At 34.1% G+C, this 18,409-nt stretch overlaps 1 protein-coding gene across 21 annotated transcripts in view; it reads left to right on the top strand.

Annotated features, from left to right (window-relative positions):
- Positions 1-18,409, top strand: part of GPHN (gephyrin) — a 535,403-nt gene that overhangs the window by 267,416 nt on the left and 249,578 nt on the right. For all 21 annotated transcript variants that reach the window (XM_086320195.1, XM_086320194.1, XM_086320189.1 and 18 more), the window contains one exon: positions 3,540-3,634. In XM_086320195.1, the coding sequence (XP_086176321.1) occupies positions 3,540-3,634 (95 nt within the window). The remainder of the gene's footprint in view (positions 1-3,539; positions 3,635-18,409) is intronic.

Here is an 18,409-nt window from a genome sequence, read left to right as displayed (position 1 = left end):
TTGATCCTTTAGATACCGTGATTTCAGTATTCATCTTCCTGCCCGCCACTGCCAATGTTCTTATTTTTGGGTTCTTGCTCTCTGTTCTCTTTCCCCTCACCTTTGGTTCTCAACCACTGTTGCTAGGTTTGGTTTCTGGATTTTTGAATTGTATCTCTTTTCTAACTGGTATAATAAAAACTATGAAGATGTAAGATTGGAAATCAGAGGCCTAGAGAAAATTGACGAGTATTGAATACCTACTCTATGATAGGTGATTTACTCATATAACTTAATCATAAAATGTAGGTATGCTTAATTATTAGCTCCATTTTGTTTGTAAGTATACCGAAGCTCAGAGAGGTAAAATATTTTGTTCTAATTACAAAGCAAGTAAGTGATAAGGCCAGATTTCAAAGCTATATGGGTTCATTTATTCATTCCTCTTATTCAACAAATATTGATTGAGTATGTATTCTATATGTTGGCCACTATGGTAGGGGCTTCACCAGATCCAGTCCTTACTCTTAGGACCTTAACAATGTGGTGATATTGTCTGACTTCACAGATATTGATCATTTTGCTACACCAAACAGGGAAAAGATACATTTGATGTAGATGTGAGAAAAATTATGTTTGCGCATTATTTAAGAAAATATAAGCAAAAGCGTTGGTTTGTGTCTAGTCCTAGAGTCTCCCTCCTCACTCAGCACCAATGCCTTTCAGTGGCATCACTGCTCTACATGTATGTTCCTCCTATGTTCTCAGCTGTACAAGATTTATGTCTATAGGCCAACATTCTGTAGAAAGTCTTGGGAAAGAATTAGCTGTCTTTCCTAAATTACATTTGGAAAAGAGGAAGTCCTCTGTGTAAGAATGCATACGTTCATCCATCTCTCATCCATATATTTACTAATACATTATAAAATATTTAAGATGACTTAGCCAAATACACAAAACACGGCAGAATTTTTAATAAGATAAATGTGGAAAAATAGGGCAAGGAAAAATAAGACGAAATTAGGTTGTGTTCAGTGAAAGTAGTGTTGCTCAGACATTTTGCAATCCCATGGACTGTGCCCGCTAGGCTACTCTGTCCATGGAATTCGCCAGGCAAGAATACTGTTGTAGGTAGCCATTACCTTCTCCAAGGCATCTTCCCAACTCAGGGATGAGACTTGGATCTTTTGCATTGCAGGGAGATTCTTTACTGTCTAAGCTGCCAGGGAAGCCCCATGTATTCACTAAGCCTACTTAAAAAAAAAATTCATAAATTTGTCTCTGTTCTCAAGGATAACTTGATTCACAATCATTATAATTTTAAAAACAAACTGGTATCATAAAAGAATGACCATTTCTAGTTGTGATACTTAAAGAATTTCTTCTAAAGAAGACCTTGGTGTAGTGTGGTGAGCAATTGCCTCAAATACTTGCTAATAAATATGAGTTTTGCTGAGCCATTTAATTGTATCCCACTCCATACTACAAAAGCAAAGTCCAATAAAACAATTCTTTTAAAATTGGGACAAGCCTTTCCAAGTAGACCATCATGGTCTAGCCAAATCCATGGTGTATCTTAGAGGATCTAAAAAAATGAATGAATTGCATATCCTTTAGGTAATTCTCATATGTAATTTGTCAATTTAATTTTTCACATACTAGATGACAGTGAGTTTACATACTCGTATAAGTTTGTTTTATTCACTGTTGCAGTATCAGTGCATAGAATTCTACCTAGTACATAGTAGATGCTTAATAATATTTGTTGTATGGATGGATAAATGCTGTGCTTTGAAGTGTCTAAGTGAAAGAGTTCCTCTTAGCTATCTGTTGATATTTTCTTCCTTGTCCTTAAATAAAGCACGCTACTCTGCTTTGGATTACATCATCTTTATGTGGACCTACAAATTCATGAAATGTCAGACATTGCTTAGGTGACTTTTTCAAACAGATAATGAAATCAATATAAACTCTATGCAAAGAGCTCTTTTAAGATCGTTCTCAGTAACATGCCTTTCTTGATTTTTTAGGGCTTTAAGATTTTAAGGTTCCGAAGAAGTTGTAAACTTCAGTAAAGCAATTTTAACATGGAAATAGACTTTCTTCCCCGGAGACCTCAAAATCATACCAGATTTATTGAATTTGGAAAACATGGGGGTAGATTCTGTATACTAGCTGAACAAATTTTAGCTGTATATTTTAATGAAAGTGGTTAACTTCCAAACTTAAGAATTTAAGAATGTCCATTTTTCCTTCCTGCTGGCCCTTTATTTATAAAGCAGGTTTTGTTGAAAAGCATTATGTTAGTGTTAATTTTTCTTTAAAATTTCTGACACTATTAAATATTACATTATGCTGGGATTCAGTGAACCAGTAGATAATATCATCTGTCAATCCTTTATCCTATATAACTAAGTAATTTATATGCATCTTAAAAGCTTATTTATAGCATCAACTGGATGTAGCACATAGTGCCACATTTTAACTGCTCTTCCCAGATTTCTTACTCTGAAAGTCTATCGAACTGTTACAGCAACCTGCGCCGTCATTGTAAAATGTAGGCTATTAGGCTAGATGAGACACTTACCAGTGTAAAGGTTGCCTAGAGCGATGGCCTTATTTAGGATGATCACTCTACTTCTAATGAAATATTGAAATATCAACCTTTCACTCTATTTTCCATAACTTGCTTTTTATTTTGTTTGCCTTTCTTCTTATTTACTATAATACTTTATTTTGCATGCTTTCTTCCTGTGTTGCTCCCAATTATTATAGCATGCTACATATGTAAAAAGAGGATTAGAAATGAATTAAATCATGTACTTCACTCCCAACTTTAGCATAAAGCATATCTTTACCATCACATTATGATAATATATACATATTTCGGTTGACCTTTAGAAAATGAAATTTTCATGCCTTCAATACCTATTTCACATTTAACCATACTTAAGAATGCCCTATCTTAAAACTTATATACTTAAAGCCTATCACTTTATTAATTCCTTTTTAAAACAGATATATAATTTATATTGAAGATTTGGAAAAGAATCTAGAGTTTTTCTTCTACCCAATTTATGGAGAAAATTGACTTGATGATTTGTTGAGTTCCCTGTATTATATCATAAAATCATCGAGCTAGGAGAGATACAAGGGGTTCTCAGATTTTTAGGGACTAATTATTTCAAGAGTAATAGACAAAGAAAAATACCCAGATTTCTTGTTCTGTGAAAATCTGTTGAGCCATTTTAACAATCTGAGGCTTAATTTTAAAATTAAGGTTAAGCAAGATGATATTGCTGTCAAACACTTCTGAGTTATAAGGGATAAGAAAGATCTACTAATATAAAAGTTCCCTCAATGTCCTGGTTTTCAGCTTTCATTCAGTGGTCCCAAAGAATTGAATCTTTAAGCCTTAAAAAAAAATTGGAGCACTACAAAGTATGGTTTATATTAATAGATAGCATGATCTATAATTATTTTTTAAGTTAATTTTGCTACTCTGCCTTCCTTATTTTTGGTTAATTTCACTCAGTCTGCTATTTAATCTTTAATTACAGGCCACAAAAGAAGTAATAGAACGGGAAGCACCAGGGATGGCCCTGGCAATGCTGATGGGATCACTTAATGTTACACCTCTGGGCATGCTCTCTAGGTAAGAAAGTCACCAAAGTGGTGCAAAGAAAATTAATTCCACACCAGTAATCACTACAATAGACTGAGAAACCTAAGAAACTTTATAGTCATACCACTTAATTCTGCCCCCACCTCCCAAAGTCTCAGCATCCTGTCTAAATCTTGGCCACAGTTTCTTTCAAGTTCTTTATCCTTTTTTATTTTATTTTTTTGCATATTATGTTGAAACTTAGAAAATATCATATTACTGCTGAAAGTAATCAATTATAACCCCAAGAAGAGTCCAGTTTTTTAAGATGCAGTATATTCTTTTTTTTTGAGATTATAGTCATCAATTAATTTTCCTTAGTTGTCATTAAATCCTAATTTAATAAAACTAAGCAATAGAGTCTTTTAATAGGTGTTTACAGGTTAGAAACTTAATTTCCATTTGTAAATAGGCATATTGATGTATGGTCATGAAAAGAAAATCAATAATATATGTTCAAAGTGTTAGTCACTCAGTTGTGTCAGAGTCTTTGCAACCACATGGACTGTAACCCACCAGGCTCTTCTGTCCGTGGGCTTTCCAGGCAAGAATGCTGGAGTGGGTTACCATTTCCAGGGGATCTTCCAAATCCAGGGATGGAACCTGGACCTCCTCCATTGCAGGCAAATTCTTTACTGTTTGAGTCACCAGAGAAGGCTAGTATATTAAATTAGTATATTTAAAACTATGATTCATTGACCTACGTGGTGACATCCATCCTCAATTTGATAGTTTAGTTATTTTTTATTATTTTAGTAATTATTAGATTAAAATCCCCTTTAACAGGAACAACAGACATCATTTAAGGTAAAGACAGAACTGTCAACTTGTTGATTTAATGACCTTTGATTTACATAGTTGATCTCAGAGCAATCTAGAAAATACATAGTAACTTTATAATTGGAAGGATTTCTCTACCATTATTTACAGTTGTTTATTGATCCTGTTTGCAAAATGAATATAAAAGTAAATATGTCTATTTAATGCATAGAATGAGTTATAATGCCCTTTCTGTAACTTAGACTAAGTTTGTATCCTATAAGTGGCAGCCACTTGAAGCGCAGCTACAGAGAAAAGTGAGCGGGTCATCAGTTACTGTACTTTCTTTCCTGTTACAAGTACTATATTATAACATTTCATATAATAAGACCAAGAAAAGAACTAAAGTAACTTGATATTTTTAATTTAAAAGTCCGTGCTAGTCTTTAACAAACTTACACTGATTCTCTTACGCTGTTCTTTTTTCACCCTTACTTATAGTACCTGCCCATAGGAGATCACAGGTCACCTCTGGTTCCTTTTCTCTATGGAATTAAGTAGTAGTCCTTGAATATAAGAACTCTTTCTTGGTATACAAGGAATATAGTCAAGATAGAATTAAACTTCATCTCTTGTTAATTACTTTATAATAAAAATCTAATTCAATAAACTCTTGAATTATTATTATTCAAAATAATCTATTTGTCAGGCCTTGTGTTAGCCATTAGGAATACTAAGTGTGGAAAGAAAAGTAAGACATGGTCCTTACCTTAAAGATCCCCCATTTATCTGGAGAACTTTTTCCTTATAACTGTTAAGGTAACTTCTTAAACTGAATGTAGCTTTCCTGATCCAGTATAGAAACAGTGCTTTTGCCTTATTGAAAAATTTTCTGGATTAATGTCTCCTCTGCCTTCTAAATTCACATAATTACTGAGTACCGGCCTGCCCAGTGAATGAAAATAAATTAATAGGAGCTGATTTTAAGTATTTTGGAATGAGTTCATCATTCTTAGACTGAAGGCTTTGAAAATTAAAATGTATATACAGCATGGTAACAGATTCTTCTGACTTTTATTTCCATAACCTATTAACTGAGAGTTTATTTACAAAACTGAAACAGAGATAGTAGTCCACATGAGTTATGGAAAAGCAATTATGGGCTGTTTCCCTTAATATTTATTTTTTTGTGCTTTTCAAAGCATTAAAAAAAATTTTTTTAATAGCCTTGATTAAATTGATGCCTCCTTTCTATAGAATTTTTGCCTTGTATGTACTTGAGGCTTTGTACATGCTATGTTATAATCATTTACTTTCTTGTCTGTTTTACCTAATTTGTATAAAATACAAATTTGTGTTAAGATCAGCTGCTTTATCTTATTCATTTTACATCCTCAGCTCCAAAACAATTTCTGACACATAGTAAGTACTCAAAAAAGGGTTTATTTTTATGATTACTATTGCTAACTCGATGTTTCATCCTAGTTTTAATAGAATATTTTTCAGGATAAAGTAATACATCAAGTTGGTGCCTTGCCTTCCTATTTAATACTTAACAATTTAATAATATAATAATTATTTAATTATTTACTTAAGTAAAGTTACTTAATCTGTTTAAATGGCTTCCATCTATTTCGCTAACTTAATATTTTCCAGGTTTTTTTTTTTTTTTTTTAACAAGTTGGAAGATTGTAGTAAGTAATGGTTAAGAGCATTGTCTCTGAACTCAAGATTGCTTGGGTTCTATTCTGGCTCTGTTCCTAGCTATATCACGTATTTCTTTTTCTCATCTCTACAATGAGGATGTTAATAGTACCAGCCTTCTTGAATTAAGTAAACAAGTCCATTTAAGTGCTTAGAACAGTTGATTCAAAGTAAGTTTAAGTGTTGATCACCACTGTGTTGTTACTGGTTCAGAGTTCCAGTTCTTAGATCAAGTGTGCTAGCAAAACCTTTTAATACTTTCATTCATCTGGAAATGTCTTTATCTTACCTTTATTCCTGAAGGATATTTTCACTAGATATAGAATTCTGGATTAACAGTTCAGCATTTAAAAAAGTGTCATTCCACTCTCTTCTAGGTCCATAGTTCCTATGGAGAAATCCACAACCATTTGAATTGATATTTCCTTATATGTGTTATTTTTTATTCTCTGGATGCTTTGAAGATATTTTTTCTTTATCTTTGATTTCAACAATTTGATTATTATGTATCTGGATGTGGGTTTTGTTTTTTTTTTTTTTTTGAGTTTATGCTTTTGGGTTAAAAGAGTTTCTTTTAAAACTATGTCTTTAACCAAATTTGGGAATTAGCCATTAAGTTTTCAGATTTTTTCTTTTTCTGTACGTATCTCTTTCTCATTTACTTCTGGTACTTTTGTGACATGAATTGCACATATTTTAATAATGTATCACAGGTCTCTGATGTTCACTTTTTTTAAAACTCATTTTTATCCTATTCTTCAGATTGTTTATGTTAATCTATCTTAAAGTTCATTGACATTTTTCCTCTTTCATCTTAGTTTTGCCTGTGAGCCTAGGCAGTGAATTTTAAAATTACAGTTGCAGTATTTTCAGTTCTAAAATTTATATTCAGCTATTTTTTATGGCTCTATTTCTTTTCTAAGAACTTCTGTCTTTGCTTTTATTTCAGAAGGGTTGACCTTTATTTCATGGAAAATGGTTTTATAATTGCTGCTTAATGTTGTTTTTCTGACAACTCCAATATCTGAATCACCCTGAAGTTGACATCTGTTGATTTTCTTTTTCTGTAATAGGTGGTCAGATTTTCTTGATTTCTTTCTATGTTGAGTAATACTGGATTATATCCTGGACATTTTGAGTATTATCTTTTAAACCTTTGGCCTCTGTTAAAATTCTCTGGAGAGAGTTAGTTTGTTAGCTAGTTTTAGCAACCAATCTGATTGGATTCATGTTGAAAATTCTGTCTCACCTTATATGGATGGTGAGTCAGCCTTTGCTATTGTGTTTGGGTCTGCCAGCACATGAACGATTTAAGAATTAGCTTGAGAATTGGGCAGTGGAGTATATAAATATTTTTTAAACCTTTCTTATACTTCTTTGAGTCTGTCACACATGCTTTGCTCAGGAGTAAGCCTGGGACTTGTGTCAGTTCATTCTCAGAATTAAGAAATCCACCTTCACCAGCTGTCTCCTCTCTAAGCATTTCCCTGTACTCTGCAGTTCCCAGTTACTGCTCTACAAGAAATAGCTTCTAGGTAAGGAAACTGGAAATAGAAGATATTTCTTGTAGAGTATTAATCCCCTGTGCTATTATGCAGTTCCATACAATTGGACCACCTTCAGGGCAAAGGCAAAAGAAAAGGAAAAAATAAAAAATAACAGAGCTTCTTCTCACTCACACTTCTAGACTTTACCAGATAGATATGTCTTCTTACTGGGTTCTTCTGCTTATACCATCATGACCATAGTAGTGCAGCTCTGTAACTGGAATTAGCCCCAATCAGTGTTATTATTCAAGTTCTGACTTCTGTCCCCAGTCTATCTGCAATTATTTATGTTCAGAGTTCTCAGATAGTCAATCTTTGATATTTTCCCCACAATCAATAGGAGAGCCTTAGTTAAGGTTCTGCTATCTTGGTCAACACTCATGGAGAAAGAACTCTATTTTAAAAATCAGATCTTTTACTTTATAACTTAGCATTTACTCTCTAGGTGACCTTGGGAAATTTACTCAGCTAAGTTTAGCACTTCCAGTCCTAGTAGCTAATTGAATTGCCCACAAAATTATAGCATATAAGCTCACAAATCTATAATTTATGCCCTACTCACTTTTTAAAGAGATCAAATACTTTTGGTTCTAAATGTCGTTAACAGTAATAGAGCAACCACTGTGGTTACACATTGAGGCATAATTTATCCTTGTTTTATTCTCAGTTCAGTCATTAACTTGATTTGTAATCTCTACTTAGTTTTTTAGTGACTTCACATAGCTCATGGAAATGTTATGAGGTCCTATATAGATTTCCTCACTAAGAAAAACTACTATATGAATATCTAAATTTGTAAAAGGAAAAAGTAATAAGCAGTTTTTCATTTTATAAAGAGATTTACTGTTGTAATACTTAATAACCCATCTTTTAATTGTTTTAAATATTCAGCTTATTTTTTATTATATGTAATTTTCCATAGTGTCTCTGTCTTCTGAAGTAGGAGATGAAGTCTGTAGTTAGTTTTTAATGTGTGAAGTAGGACTAATCATTTTTCCCGTGATTTATTGCCAATTTAATCTCAGCCTCATCTAGTCCATGACTGAACATAAACACTCAGACACATGCACTGCTATTGGGGAGCAGTTAACTCTTTCCATTTGGTGCCAAAAATGGTTTCACACAACTATTGTTAAAAAGTTTTTTAAGGGAAAATATATTTAAGGAAAATACATTGGATTTAAATTTTTATAGCAGTGAATTCAGTTATCCTAAGTATTTTTTAAAACATGTTAAAATGGCATGGATCATTTAAAATAATAACTGTCAAAAACAGTATTGCCATTTTGAAGTGCTTCTGTTTTTTAACCTAAAATAAAATATACTTAGTTTATAAAAGGCTGTAGAAGGGAACTGGGAAGAAGACAATAGAAAGGAATCCATTTCTTGACCTAAGCAACAGTTGGACTAACAGAATCTAATACAACAATTTTGGATATCTTGAGTATATTGAAAGGCTGGCAGCTTCCAGGGGTTGGTTTGGCTGGTAAATTGTGGTTAATTTTAATCAATTTTGCCCCCAATAGTAGTATCTATGTACTCCCCAACCCTCTAACTGCATGGCAGGCAGCCAACACTAGCATGCTTGTGGGAGACAGAGTGGACAACTAGAACCTCATTTGTCAATTATTAGGGATCTAGGTTTTATTTGTAAATTATTGCTTTGCATTGTAGAGATATAGACAAAGGCAGATTACCATTGTTGTAATTTCCACCAAATGAAATAACTTCAAGGAGAATTAAAGGGACAGTGCCTTTTTTTTTTTTTTTTAATGTCCCCTAGATTTTTCTCTTTTCCCCCTTTTGGAAGCCAGATATTTAAGGATTAGGATACCCAAGAGCAAACACAAAAGGATATTTAAAAAGTCATTGCACATGCCCAAAGAGAAATGCAGATTCAGAGAACACCTGGGATCACCTTAGGTTTACACCTCAGGCTGATCCCAACAAAGAAACACTCTACAACAATCAAAAATAGAGCAAGATCTGAAGGGATGGGAGGAGAATATGATTTCTAGAATTACCACATTACAAGATTCAGATGTTCAGTTTTCAACAATAACAACACAAGATATTAAAAAAAAAAAAACAAAACAGAAATGTGGCCCATTAAAAGAGAAAAAAAAAAAAATTTGACAGAAAAGACTCATGAGGATGACCAGATGGTAAACTTATTAGACAGAGATTTTTAAAACAATTGTCTTAAAGATGTTCAAAATACTAAAGGAAGATGTGGATAAAATCAAGAAAATGATGTGAGCAAAATGTAAATATCAATAACGAGATAATAATTTTTTAAAAGGCAAAAAGATATTCTGGAGTTGAAAAACACAACTGACATAAAAATTTCACTAAAGGGATTCAGATGCCGATTTCAGAAGCCAGAGAAAGGAGTCAATAAACTTTAAGATAGAGCTACTGAAACTGTTAAGTCTGAGGAACAGAAAGAAAAAAAAAAAAAAAAAAACTATTGAAGAAAAGTGAACAGAGCCCAGGGGACCTGTGAAACACCATTAAGTTCTTGGTCTAACACCACTAGACCATGCTTTGTGGGAGTCTCAGAAGGAGAAGAAAGGGAGAAAAGGGCAGAGGATTATTTGAAGATTAATAACTAAAAACTTCCCAAATTTGATGCAAGATACAAATCTGTAAATCCAAGATACTCAGCAGACACCAACTATGAAAGTGGAAAGAAATCCATATAATGATCTGTCAGAAGCCAAAAATAGAGAATCTTGAAAGCATCAAGAGAAAAGATACTCATCATATACAAGGGATCCTCAATAAGATCAGGAGCAGATTTCTCTTTAGAAATATTGGAGATGTCAATATTGGACATGTAAAATATAATAATGAAAGTTTTAAAACTTAATAGATGGGTTAGACTGCAGATTATATACAGTTGAAGAGGCAGTTAGGGAAACAGGTAAAACTATTGGAAGAAATTATCCATAATGTAGCTCATATTTACAGTGACATAAAAATGAAGTAAAAGTTAACCATGGATGATAGAGTAAGAAAATATAAAATATACTTAAAGTTCAGAAGAAGATAGTAGAGAATGAATAAAAAGATTGAAATATCATACAATACCAAAAAGAATCTCAAACTCCAGAAAAGCATCAATCTTCCAGATGTGGAAATCCAAACAAGTCTTTAGCAAATAATCTATACCTACTCACATCATAGTAACACTGTAAAATACCACAGAAAAGTAGATCTTATGGAATTATAGGCAAATGAATTGAGTATTATATGTAAATTATACTTCAGTAAAGTTTTTTAAAGTGGAGTTTGTACATCTTGAAATTACAAATTTGATTCTTTCTCATTGTGATAAGCAATTATTTTTATGAGTCCAGCTTATCAATTATTTTTTTCCATGGATTATGCCCTTGTATCTAAAAGTTACATTCAAAAAGTTACTGCAGCCAAGTCATCTATGTTTTCTCCTATGTCATCTTCTAGGAGTTTTATAGTTTTTGTGATTAGTAATTTGTTCTGTAACCCATATTGAGCTAATTTTTACAAGGAAGAACAGTCTATATCTGGTGTCTAAATTCAGTTTCTGCATGTGGCTGGATGTCTAGTACCATTTTCTGGAAAGCTGTTTTTTTTTCTCCATTGTGTTGCCTTTGCTCCTCTGTCAAAGATTCTTTGACTGTATTTAGGTTCTTCTGTTCTGTCCATTCATCTGTTTACCTGTTCTTTTGTCAATACCACACCATCTTAATTACTATGGCTTTATAGTATCTGTAAGTCTCAAAGTCAGTTAATATCAGCTCTCCAACTTTGTTCTCCTTAAGTATTGTGTTGGCTACTTAGAGACTTTTGTGTCTCCATATAAACTTCAGAATCAGTTTATTGATATCCGTAAAATGACTTGCTGGGATTTTTATTTGGATTGCATTGAATTTGCATTGAATCACTGAACTGACAATATTCAGATTTCCTGTCCATGAATATGGAATATCTGACCATTTATTTGTTTCTTCTTTGATTCATTTATTTATTTCATTTAGGGTTTTGTAGTTTTCCTCATATAGAACTTATACATATTTTGTTAGACTTATACCTAAGTTAAGTATTTCTTTATGGGAGGTGCTAATATAAATGGTATTCTATTTTTAATTTCAAGTTTCTGTTGTTTGTTACTGGAAAATATATAGGAAAGCAATTTGCTTTTGTGTATTAACTTTTCATCCTGTAGTCTTGCTGTAATCACTTATTCGTTACAGGAGTGTTCTTTACTAACATTTGGGGATTTTCAGTTATCTTTTTGTTATTGAAGAAGTTTAATTTCTTGTTTAATTTCATTGTTGTCTGAAAGTAGACATTGTATAATTTCTATTCTTTTAAATCTATTAAGACGTATTTTATGGCCCAGATTGTGGTCTATCATGGTGAATGCTCCATGTGAGTTTGAGAGGAATGTGTTTTCTGCTGTTGTTGGATGAAGTTTGTTTAGGTGTCATTTATACCCAGCTGATAGATGATAGTGTTGAGTGTCCTTACTGATTTTTTCTGAGTTGTATCTGTCCATTTCTGACAGAGCTTGAGGTGTCTGAGTAAAATAGTGGACTCATATATTTCTCTTTGCAATTTTGCAGTTTAGCCTTACATAGTTTGACACTATTGTTGGGTGCACACACGTTAAAGATCACTGTATCTTCTGCAGAACTGATCCCCTTTTTATTTTATAATGTCCTTTATCCCTGATAACATTCCTGGCTTTGAAGTATGCTCTATCTGAAATTAATATAGCTACTCCTGCTTTTTTTTATATTTAGCATAGTATATTTTTCTGTATCCATTTACTTTTAATCTATGTGTCTTTATATTTAAAATGGATTTCTTGTACACAACATATACTTGGGTCATATTTTTAATCCACTCTGACAATTTCTGTCTTTTAATTGATGCATTTAGGCCATTGATACTCAAAGTGATTCTGAGTATAATTGGAGTGATGTCTACAATATGTTACAGTTTTCTATCTTTTGTCCTTTTTTTCCCTGTTTTTATGTTCCAGTCTTTTTCTTCTCTGCCACTTGTGATTGTAACTGAGATTTTAATGTGATTCGTTTTTTCCTCCTTTCTTAGTATGTGGATTAAACTTCTTCCTTTTTACTTTTTTTTTAGTGATTGCCTTAGAGTTTGCAATATACATTTACAGCTAATCCAAGTCTACTTTCAAGTAACATCATACTACTTCACATATAAAGTTTTTATTTCCCTTAATTTATTCCTTCTTTTATGTTCTTCCTTCCTTTATGTAGAGTTCCTGATTCCCTCCTCGCTAAAGAACTGTTTTTTTTTTAATTGAAAGATAGTTGATTTACGAAGTTCTGCCAGTCTCTGCTGTATAGCAGATTGACTCAGTTATACAGACATGGACGTTTCTAAAGAACTTGTTTTAACAAGTCTTGTAATTCTTGCAAATCTACTGGCAGCAGATCCCTCAGTTTCTGTTTGACCTGCACTTTTTTGGCTGCGTCAGGTCTTAGTTGTAGCGTGGGATGTGGGCTCAGTAGTTGCAGTGCGCAAGCCTAGTTGTTTGGAGGCCTTTGGGATGTTAACTCCCTGACAGTGAAAGTGTTAGTTCCTCAATTGTGTCTAACTCTTTGTGAGCCCACCAGGCTCCTCTGTCCATGAATATTTCCAGGCAAGAATACTGGACTGGATTGCCATTTCCTTCTCCAGGGGATCTTCCCAATCCAAGGATCAATCCTAGGTCTCCTGCATTGCAGGCAGATTCTTTACTGTCTGAGCCGCCAGTGATCAAATCTGTGTTCCCTGCATTGTAAGGTGTATTCCTAACCACTAGACCACCAGGAAAGTCCCTGTCCTGCAATTTTGAAGCATAATTTCACATAGTATTGTGAGTTGGTTTTTCTTTTCTCTCAACTCTTTAAATGTTTCACTGTACTTTCTTCTTGTTCGCATGATTTCTAAGGAGAAATAAAATGTAATCCTTTATTTTGTTTCTGTTTAGGTAAGTTTTTTTTTCCCCTTTGGCTTCTTTTAAAATTATTTTAAATCACTAATTTTCTGTAGTTTGAAATGTTATGCCTAAGTGTAGCTTTCTTGGCAAATATTCTACTTGATATTCTCTATTTCTGGATCTGTAGTTTGTATCTGACATTAGTTTGAGAAAATTTTGAGTCATTATTGTTACAAATATTTTTTGTTCCTTTCTTCCTTCTTCTTCAGTTCAGTTCTGTTTAGTTCAGTTGCTCAGTCGTGTCAGACTCTTTGCAACCCCATGGACTGCAGCATGCCAGGCTTTCCTAACCATCTCCAACTCCCAGAGGTTGCTCAAACTCATGTCCAGTGAGTCGGTGATGCCATCCAACCATCTCATCTTCTGTTATCCCCTTCTCCTCCTCCCTTCAGTCTTTTCCAGCATCATGATCTTTTCTAATGAGTCAGTTCTTCACACCAGGTGGCCAAAGTATTGGTGCTTCAGCATCAGTCCATCCAATGATTCAGGACTGATCTCCTTTAGGATGGACTGGTTGGATCTCCTTGCTGTCCAGGGGACTCTCAAGAGTCTTCTCCAACACCACAGTTCAAAAGCATCAATTCTTTGGCGCACAGCTTTCTTTATAGTCCAAATCTCACATTCATACATGACTACTGAAAAAAACATAGCTTCGACTGGATGGACGTTTGTCAGCAAAGTAACATCTCTGCTTTTTAATATACTGTCTTGGTTTGTCATAGCTTTTTTTCCAAGGAGCAAGCATCTTTTAATTTCATGGCTGCAGTCACCATCTGCAGTGATTTTGGAGTCCAAGAAAATAAAGTCTGTCATTGTTTCCCCATCTGTTTGCCACGAAGTGATGGGACTGGATGACATGATCTTAGTTTTTTGAATGTTGAGTTTTAAGCTAGCTTTTTCTCTCTCCTCTTTAACTTTCATCAAGAGGCTCTTTAGTTCTTCTTCGCTTTCTGCCATAAGGGTAGTATCATCTGCATATCTGAGGTTATTGATATTTCACCTGGCAAACTTGATTCCAGCTTGTGTTTCATCCAGCCCAGCATTTCACAGGATGTACTCTGCATATAAGTTAAATAAGCAGGGTGAAAACATACAGCCTTGATGTACTCCTTTCCCGATTTGGATCCAGTCTGTTGTTCCATGTCCAGTTCTAACTGTTGCTTCTTGACCTGCATACAGATTTCTCAGGAGGCGGGTAAGGTGATCTGGTATTCCTGTCTCTTTAAGAATTTTCCAAAGTTTGTTGTGATCCACGCCATGAACGGCTTTAGCATAGTCAATGAAACAGAAGTAGATGTTTTTCTGGAATTCTCTTGCTTTTTCTATGACCCAACGGATCTTGGAAATTTTATATCTGGTTCCTCTGCCTTTTCTAATCCAGCTTGAACATCTGGAAGTTCTCAGTTCACATACTGTTGAAGCCTTGCTTGGACAGTTTTCAGCATTACTATGCTAGCATGTGAAATGAGTGCAGTTGTCCAGTAGGTTGAACATTCTTTGGCATGGCCTTTCTTTGGGAATGAAAACTGACCTTTTCCAGTCCAGTGGCCACTGCTGAGTTTTCCAGCATTTGCTGGAATTTGAGTGGCATATTGAGTACAGCACTTTCATAGCATTATCTTTTAGGGCTGGAAATAGCTCAGCTGAAATTCCATATCCTCCACTAGCTTTGTTCATAATGATGCTTCCTAAGGTCCACTTGACTTCATACTCAAGGATGTCTGGCTCTAGGGGAGTGATCACACCATCATGGTTATCTGGGTCATGAAGATCTTTTTTGTATAGTTCTTCTGTGTGTTCTTGCCACTCCTTCTTAATATCTTCTGCTTCTGTTAGGTCCATACCATTTCTGTCTTTATTGTGCCCATCTCTGCATGAATTGTTCTCTTGGTATCTCTAATTTTCTTGAAGAGATCTCTAGTCTTTCCCATTCTGTTGTTTTCCTCTGTTTTTTGCATTGATCACTTAGGAAGTCTTTCTTTTCTCTCCTTGCTATTCTTTGTAATTCTGCTTTCTGATGCATATATCTTTGCTTTTCTCCTTTGCCTTTCACTTCTCTTCTTTTCTCAGCTATTTGTAAGGCCTCCTCAGACAACCATTTTGCCTTTTTACATTTCTTTTTCTTCAGGATGGTTTTGATCATGGCCTCCTGTACAATATTACAAACCTCCATCCGTAGTTTTTCAGGCACTCTGTCTATCAGATCTAATCCCTTGAATGTACTTATCATTTTCACTCTGTAATCCTAAGGGAGTTGTTTTTGGTCATACCTGAATGATCTAGTGGTTTTCCCTACTTTCTTCAATTTAAGTCTGAATTTGGCAATAAGGAGTTCATGATCTGAGCCACAGTCAGCTCCCAGTCTTATTTCTGCTGACTGTATAGAGCTTCTTCATCTTAGGCTGCAAAGGATGTAATCTGTCAGTTTTCAGTATTTCCTATCCATTGATGTCCATGTGTAGAGTTGTCTCTTTTGTTTTTGGAAGAGGGTATTTGCTATGACCACTGTGTATTCCAGTCTACTAAGGAGCCCATCATAAGCATTCTTTATTTCTATTTTTTTTATATCTAGCATTTCTTTTTGTTTCTTTCTCAGGATTTCAGTCTCTCTGCTTGCTTTGCCCATTTGGCCTGGCATGCTGTCTACTTTATTGGGCCCTCAGATACTTGTGTCAAATTTCTGTCTTATAGTTTAAACATCTCTGCTATGTCTGTTCTGTTAATGTTTGTTCTGTATCTTCAAATTGTGCTTTTTGTCTTTTAGTATACCTTGTAGTTTTTTCTAAATAGCTGGAAATGAAATACTGGGTAAAAAGAACAGCTGTAATAGCCCCTTATTTACTTGGTGGTGAGATTTGGGGGGATGTATATTGCTCTATATGGTTCCTAAGGTGGGATACTTTACCTCTTTTCTAATGTATTGTTTAAAAACACTGTTTAAGGTGAAATGCATTAGTTTTGACATATTGTCTTTTGCTTTCACTCACTTCAATATGTTTTTTTCATTTCTTTTGAGACTTCTTTTATCCACTGGTTATCAAGTTTATAATCTTGGTTTAGGGTTGCAGTATATTGGATTTTTCCTGTTATCTTCCTATTATTGGTTTCTAATTTTATCCTTTTGTGGTTAGAAAACACTGTATTTTTTAACTTGCTGGGGTTTATTTTTATGGTTCGGTATATGATATATCTTAGTGAATGTTCCATGGGCATTGGAGAAAACTGTAGATTATTTTTTCAGGTGGAGTGTTCTGTAAATGTCAGTTAGATCCATTTATTAATGATGCTTTTGAGTTCTTCTATATCCTTGTTGATCTTCTGTCTAATTCTATTATAATGTCTGAAAATCAACCTAAATCAAAAATATACAAAGAGCTCCTAGTTATTTACCCAATTAATTTGAAATTTTATGTGCATGAAAAAATATCCATATGAATGTTAAGAACTTTATTCACAATTGCTAAAAGCTAAAATAAGCCAAGATATACTTTGGTAGATAAATGGGTAAGCAAACTATGGTGCATCAGTACAACAGATTATTATTCAGTGATTAAAAAGAAATGAGCTATCAAGCCACCAAAAAAAAAACAAAAAAGAAAAGCACAGTCCACGGAGGATCCTTAAGTGCATATTGCTGAGTAGAAGAAGCCAGTCAAAAAGGCATGCCATATGATTCCAGTTTTATGACGTTCTTAAAAAAGTGAAATTATAGAGGCATAAAATGATTTGTGACTGCCAGGGATTTGTGCAAAGGGGGGATGCATGGATGAGTCACAGTAGATTTTTAGGACTATAACGCTATGCTGTATGATACTGTATTGATGAAACATGGAGACATGACATTTTGCATCTGTCAAAACACACAGAACTTTATATCAGAAAGAATGCTTGCTATATGCAAATTTTAAAAGCCATTATTTAGATATAAAATAATGCAGACTCTTGATAAGAGGATCTAAATATCTTACAAATAGAGGGAACAATATTACTAAAGGGGATGGAAGGAAAAGACACTGACGTAAATAACTTTGGTGTCATGAGTGGTGTTTATAAGACTAAAGGTGAATGGAACTATACACACACACTTTTGTTGATAATGTTGTAATCCATGTTGGTATTTATGAACAATTCTGATACTACTGAATTTGTAGTTTGTCCTCAATTGGACATGGGGCTACCCATTCTATCATAAGTCAAAAATGCACTTAACATATCTAACCAACCAAATATCATAGCTTGGCCTATCTTAAATGGGCTCAGAACACGTACATTCGCCTACAGTTGGGAAAAGTTATCTAACAAAAAGCCTGTTTGGGGGCTTCTCTGGTGGCTCAGATCATAAAGAACCTGCCTGCAATGCAAGAGACCCAGGTTCAATCCCTGGGTCAGGAAGATCCCCTAGAGTAGGAAATGGCAACCTATTCCAGTATTCTTGCCTGAGAATTCCATGGACAGAGGAACCTGGCAGGCTATAGTCTATGTGGTCTCAAAGAGCCAGACCTGACTGAGCAACTAACACACAAAACCTATTTTAAGTGTTGAATATTTCAAGTAGTTTATTGATTCCTATAACTTAAAGTGAAAAACAGAATGGGTTATAGGGGTAAAGAATGTTGTAAGCTCACTGCTGCTACCCAGCATTAGGAAAGTATATCATACTGTATATTATAGCCCAGGAAAAGATCAAAAATCAAAATTTGAAGTATGGTTTCTGCTGAATATATATCATTATCACACCATCATAAAGTCAGA

The sequence above is a fragment of the Bos grunniens genome, chromosome 10 (genome assembly GCF_055505025.1).
Source record: "Bos grunniens cultivar Pamir isolate PY7600 chromosome 10, Bosgru_T2T1.0, whole genome shotgun sequence".
In the NCBI taxonomy this organism is placed as follows: Eukaryota; Metazoa; Chordata; class Mammalia; order Artiodactyla; family Bovidae; genus Bos; species Bos grunniens.
The sequence above is the reverse complement of the archived record's forward strand: the minus strand, read 5'-3'. Positions and strand labels throughout refer to the sequence as shown.